The sequence below is a fragment of the Punctularia strigosozonata genome (genome assembly GCF_000264995.1).
Source record: "Punctularia strigosozonata HHB-11173 SS5 unplaced genomic scaffold PUNSTscaffold_7, whole genome shotgun sequence".
Lineage (NCBI taxonomy): Eukaryota > Fungi > Basidiomycota > Agaricomycetes > Corticiales > Punctulariaceae > Punctularia > Punctularia strigosozonata.
The window spans coordinates 324803-331027 of NW_006767439.1; the positions used below are offsets into that span (position 1 = coordinate 324803).

The following is a 6225-nucleotide window of genomic DNA, read 5'->3' on the forward strand; positions in this document are numbered from 1 at the left end:
TAGGTGTATTGTGATCGGATCAGTTAGGGTCAACGTGTTAGGGTCAGTGTTGGTGTTAGATTTGGTGTTAGTGTTAGAGTTAGGGTTAGAGGGTTAGGGTTAGTATGAGTGCTATAGGGTTAGTATGAGTGCTAGTGTTAGTGTTAGGGTTAGATTTATTGTGAGTGTTGGTGTGATTGTTAGTGTGATTGTTAGTGTTAGTGTGAGTGTGAGTGTTAGTGTGAGTGTTAGTGTTAGTGTTAATAGTAGGATTGGTAGCAGGGCTCCCTAAGTAGAACCTGAATGCAAATCCACGATTGTCTGACCCCTGCACCACCTGACCTGCCAGCTTAGAGCCATTCCCAACACCAAAATTCTGACCCTCACCTCAACTCTGACCCACCTTGGCCTTGGAACCCTGGCCCTAACTGTGAATGTGACCCCAACTAACCTGGAACAGACTTCAACCCATAGCTCCAACCCCTAGCTCTGGACCCCTAAGCCTGAGCCTGACCTCATCCTGACCTATGTCGGCGGTGCTAGTAGGTCGTAGGTCGAAGGTGTGCAACAAAGTAGCTGGGTCGCGGTGCTTTAAATATGTAAGCAGCACATAGTACCCGGCTCAGGCCAGGTGCTGTGACTGCTGTGCCGAGACTATGTTGTCATATGGTATAGCCCGTCTGAAATTCCCAGTTGAGCGATTTAGTCCCTCATGGGAACGAGGGCTAAAAATGATTGTCGGTTTTTTGCCTAGTGTATACATTTCTTGGTCCGCATCAGATAATGGCGGTGCGGGCATCATGTCAGTCCACGGGGCAACGGTGCAGCGAAACACCAACGGACTGTGCGCCCTACTGGCCGAGCCGCCGAGAGACTACGGTCGTACCGTCGAGGATATGATAGCTTTGAGCGCCAAAGGTAGATCCAGAGGTACCATAAGCAGTAGAACTCCATTTGGTTACGTCTCGTTGGCCAATCCGCTCAGCAGCAATTAGCACTGCCCCAGGTCAAATGCAGAGAACAGCATGAGGCATAGCAGGAGGAACGGAGCTCAGGGCGCACGACGGCAGCATGGAAGCAAAGAGCCTGCATTTACGGCTTCGTGCTCGCTACAGGTAGTCGAGACCGTGGGCGAATAACGTGAGTAGGAAACCCGTGAAACCCGACCACTTGCTCAAATGACACGTACTAGCCTATCCGAGACGTTTCGATTTTTTTTTCCGGTTGTGTCAGGTCAGGGAAACCCAAATATCAAGTCTTTGGGTTGAATCGCGATCTCCAATGCGTGGTTTGAACAGAACCGTGGTGGTAATGAGAGCCAAGGATATCCGCACGTGAGCCTCGGTTTTCTGCACGCACGTGACTATCTGATGATCTCTGCCTCGCGTTCGTTGGAGTTTCGTCGTGCTACCACTACGGGCAACAGTGCTGTCGTTGCGCCCACCAATTTCGATATCTCGACTTTGCTGTGACTTTGATTGCTGGACCTTGCTTCAAACTTGAATCGATAACGACTGTTCAAGCCATACAAGAAGCCACAGATATGCTGTCGCTTGTCTGCCGAATTCCATAGGCTCACGCGCGCACTATCGTTCCTGAGCATGTTCATTCTAACAGCTATGGTATGGATGATGAGCCGAGTACTCATTGAGATTCATTGGAGCATCGAGTATCCGCGCTGTGCTCATGCTACTCGTTCCGAGGCTAGCATATCTTGCTCCGAGTGGTGTGTGTACATATACTATCTCATTGTCGGGGAAATACACTAAATTTACGTCTAGTAGATACAGAAATAATCCTATGATGGTGTTGTACAGTGCTTGAATCCGGAGTGCCTTTATGCCAATCACCTCCACCAAACCACTCTCGCGGCCACGTCGCTACCTCCCTCCCTCCCTCATGCCAAGTGAAGTACCCACATGTCTCCGTGCTTCGGCGGAGATATGCCAAGGTACTTTGTTCGCCCGGAGAGAAAGTCGATTCGCTTCACTCCCTTCGCCTTCTCCGCCTCTCTTTCGCGTGTGTTGTTCAGGCGTCGATATCTCTTCTGCCAGGCAGCTGTGACCTCCTCGGCTTTGGAATGCCCGAGTTTCGCGAACTCGGTCTTCGAGATCGGCGTTCTCAAGCCGTGATATATGGACGCGAGCACGTCCCCGACTGTGACGAACGGGTTGACGGAGGATCGTGGGCTCGAAATGGCCGAAAATGGAGAGCCGTGGTATGGAGGCGACGCAGGTGTAGTAGGCGTCACCGTGATCAGGAAAGGGAGGTGGTTGCTAACCAGCTTCAAGGACGTGACCGGTGGGCTTGTCGCTGGCTCCGCAAGGAGTGATCGCAACTCCTGCCTTGAAGAGTGCGGAGGATGATGAACGAGCGAAGCAGTGCTCGGATGCTCGATGGTGTCGTATTGGATGGCTGGTGTGTGGTATAGGTGGTGTGCCAGGGAAGGGTGGATGTTCACAGCTGATCCAGGGAGGGACGATGGGAACGACGGCGGCGTCAACGGTCCATCGTCAGACGACAACGACGCGTTGGAGTATGTGGGAGAGGGCGTGTTCGCCGTCGGTGTGGACGTGAGGGACCACGCGGGCGAGTAGTATGTGTTCGCCTCTGCGAAGCGGACGTGTCTGTCGGCCATCGTAGTGTGCGGTATGGGTTGTAAGTGATCTAATCGACCCCGACCCGTCCTTATATGCAGATAGAGGGGCAACCCCTATTGCGCAGCTTTGACAGCAATCGCCCTTCGGAGCCATGGGCTGCGAGTCATTTCTCAGGAACTGCGTTGACTCAAGAGGTTTAGCGCTGGTCGACGTGTTTTCCTGTACAGCTCGGGATCACATTATTTCCTTTTCTAGAAGCCGGGCGCTTAACTATCAACTGCGGTGCTCAGCCGACGCTGTGCGCCGCCTTGGGCGGTGTGCCGTAGCCTCCTTCGTCGAGGAACGCAGCATGCGGTCCAGAACAGCTTCCTAATATGGCGATGTCGGTGCTTTGATAAGCTCAGCGCCTGGCGCAGGGCGCGGAGCACTTGTGTTCGCTTATGGTCATGGTGAACTCATTCTCTAACGCTGCACGACGAGGCACTGCGCTATACACTCCCTGCCCTAGGTGCGCGCGTCCTCGGCATTGCGTATGTAGCTTGTATGCTTACCGTTGCCGGAAGGCGACGTGTCCAGTGCCCTAGGTAATGGCACGGCGTTGTGCCTACACCCATCACGGTCCTGAAGAGTCGGGCTTGAAGAATCAAACCAGTGGTAAAATCCGGGATGGGGGGAAGTCTCATGGCGTTGGCGCTATGAGACTCACCGACCAGACCTGCCAGGATATGCCTCTGTCATATGTGCGAACATATCCTAGTATGCTCCAGTGGACTATGCCGGGCTATGCATTCCCACACGCTCCCCTCGCATCTCAAAGTAGCAACTGTTGCTACAAAACACGGAGCCCTTTCTACGCCGACTAGCTATGCTAGCGAACTGAAAACGAAGTTCTCCCGCGGATCGCTGAGCCCGTTCGATTCATGCCGAGTCTGAAGAACAGACCATGTTGCTGATCTGCAGGGGAGGATACTCGCAGCGACTCCGGAGCTGTTATTCAAAGTATGGCGATTTGGCGCGGCGCTGAGAAAAATCGATGTTTATCACAGAAGGCTTATCACAGGCCAAAGGCATTCTGACAAGGGTGGGCCATTCACGACAATGCACTAGTATGCGATTATTGGGTCATTTGAGTCACGGTTTTCTGATATATCAACCCCGGAGGCAGAAGTCCCCGAATTGTTCCTGTGCACTTGGCTTCGTCTGTCTTGCCCAAGTAACGATATCTTCTACGAGCGGACAAGGAAAATACGCCGCAACTGGTGTGTGTGTGGTATTGATGTCGGACCGCGGCAAGGATATCCGGTTTGTCACAATATTCTCATTGACTAGGGAAGCGAGCCGGACTCATAGCTGCTAAGCCCGAAATTCTCCTCAGATAATATTACTGAATGAGCCGAGCCATATTAGTCAAGATATCATGTACGGCAGATACTGCACAGAACCCGAACCGCAGGGCCTCCAAGGTCGCCGAGTACTGATTCTTGCTTGCCGCAGCGCATTCGTCGAGGAAAACGACGTCGAGATCCTTGCAAAATGCCGTGTGCTAGGGTAATGTGAAAAAAGTCCGACGACTGGTTTACAAATGTAAACAATTCGAGGGTAGCCGTAGCATTTATTCACACCGATAAACAATGTAACTAATGTAAATAACAAACAACCGCCTTCCGAGCTCAAATCCGGGACCAGTCCAGTGGTTGAGGCTGTGATGTGGGGACAAAACTCGTGTCAGTCGAGCGCGAGACGCCTGGAATGGGCTCGAGGGACAGAACATCGCGGATTAATGGCGAGGTGAGATCGATGTCGTCATCTGCGTGTACGAACTCCTCGCGCAACGGCAAGGAATCGGTTCTGGGGCGGAACACGTTGGCAGACCCAGCATCGCCCGAGTCGTCAACATCGTCGTCCGAATCCGAATCCGACGCCGAGTGTTCCTCCTCGATATGCTCCTGATGCTGCTGGACTGCTTTCAGCATGTCGGCGTTGAGATCGCGAAACTTGACAGTCGGAAGTTTTCGCTCTGTGGCCCGTTTCTCCGCCTATTCCACCATGAGTGTATAGTCAGTTCGCAGCAAGCCATGAGAGACTACGGCACGTACCTGGTGATCACCGTACCACTGCCCAACCTGTATCATGTCGATAAGCGTCTGAACTTGCTGGTTTCCGCGTGTGGGTGAATTGAGCCATGTGATCTTCGAGCCGGTGCGTTCATCAGGCATGGAATTGGGAAGCATGTTGAAAATCTTGACAGCTAGCATCTGAGAGATCGTTTTCAAGTGAGTTATATGCTGGTCCAGCGTTCGGAGCAAGTACACTTACCGCGAGGACTTGAGAGTGCTTAATCGGCTCCAGCTCTTCCCACCACTCAAGGGCAGTCTGACCGGCTCGTAGAGGCGCGTTGAACGGATATTCGCCATGCCAGAACATGATCAGCTGCTTCTTGAACTCCAGGGCAACGGCCATGCCGTCCAATGGCTGCTTCAAGAGCGGGTGGATGTGAGCGGCACCGGGTTTCTCTGCGCGATCGATTTCAGCTTTGAGTAATTCTTTGAGACACGACTTCACGTGGTGGTACGCGCGGGGATGCGGCATATTGCTGTCGTCGTCAGGCTTGGAAGGGGGTAGAATGATGTTCGATGTCATGGTTGCGGGCCGGATGAGGATGTCGTTGATGGGATAACCTATGGGTCCATGGTCGTCAGCGTGTCACGTCACAAGGGTATCACCAACGTACGCGGATCCAGCAGCGCAGCTGCGAAGTAGATACCATTCGAAAAGAACTCTTTCCAGCGACGATTGAAGATTGCTGTCACTTCTTGTGCGAGTGACTCGGGTATCCCAGTCTCATCAACATGTCCAGAGAAGAGTTCGTGTAGTGATGCACCAATAGCGTTCCAAAAGATGAAGACATTGGAAGGGGTAGCACAGGCGGCTTCGAGAGACCAGAGTGATCGAATGAATGGAGCGATGATGAGGATGTATCTGCTCATAGAGAGGTCGAGGTTTATGTACGCGGAAGAATGGCGATTCTTGAATAAAGATTGGATGACTTTGTTCTGTAAAACAGCTTCTCAGCAGTATTCGATGGGAAGGAGGTTCGGTACTCACAGTAAATGTGATCTCCTTGGCACCCACGAGCTCTGCGATGTTCGGAAGGCATGCCTGGTGTCATGAACGCTTAGTAATGACACGCAGAATAGAGTAGAACCTTGTAGAAGGCGCTGGAATGCGCCTGAAGGTTCTAGGACTTGTAGTGACTCAGGTTATGACTCGACTGTGACTCATAAGGAACATTGTAGAATAGTATAGAACGTTATGGTAGGTACTGGAAGGTTCTAGTACAGTACTTGTATAGTAGTATATAAGACGCTAGCTGAAGTCGATGGACTTCAGCTCGTCCATCTGTTATACACGCCCTTAGCGCTATAACGATTGACGGTTCGGTTACGGCCTTTTAGACTTAAGACTAAGACACCGCTACCTTAACAACAACAACCCCACTCGACCTAGTGCGCCTAGAGTCTTGACTCTCACGCCTAAGTCACACGACACAGCCTAGACTACGACGACAGACTTTACGCCAAGTCTAACAACCACGACGGTTCGGTACCCGCCTAAGGTACCACGATCTAGGGGTTCTTACACTTGG

At 52.0% G+C, this 6225-nt stretch overlaps 2 protein-coding genes across 2 annotated transcripts; both read right to left on the bottom strand.

Moving 5' to 3' along the window:
• Nucleotides 1-1717: 1717 nt before the first annotated feature.
• Nucleotides 1718-2617, bottom strand: PUNSTDRAFT_143878 (uncharacterized protein; the record flags this gene model as incomplete). Its single annotated transcript, XM_007384119.1, has 1 exon — nucleotides 1718-2617. The coding sequence occupies one exon, from the start codon at nucleotides 2615-2617 to the stop codon at nucleotides 1877-1879; it is 741 nt and encodes a 246-aa protein (XP_007384181.1). The 3' UTR covers nucleotides 1718-1876.
• A 1632-nt stretch (nucleotides 2618-4249) lies between these two features.
• Nucleotides 4250-5566, bottom strand: PUNSTDRAFT_134619 (uncharacterized protein; the record flags this gene model as incomplete). Its single annotated transcript, XM_007384120.1, has 4 exons — nucleotides 4250-4615; nucleotides 4676-4834; nucleotides 4896-5257; nucleotides 5311-5566. 4 exons carry the CDS (start codon nucleotides 5564-5566, stop codon nucleotides 4250-4252), a joined length of 1143 nt encoding a protein of 380 aa, XP_007384182.1.
• Nucleotides 5567-6225: the final 659 nt, after the last annotated feature.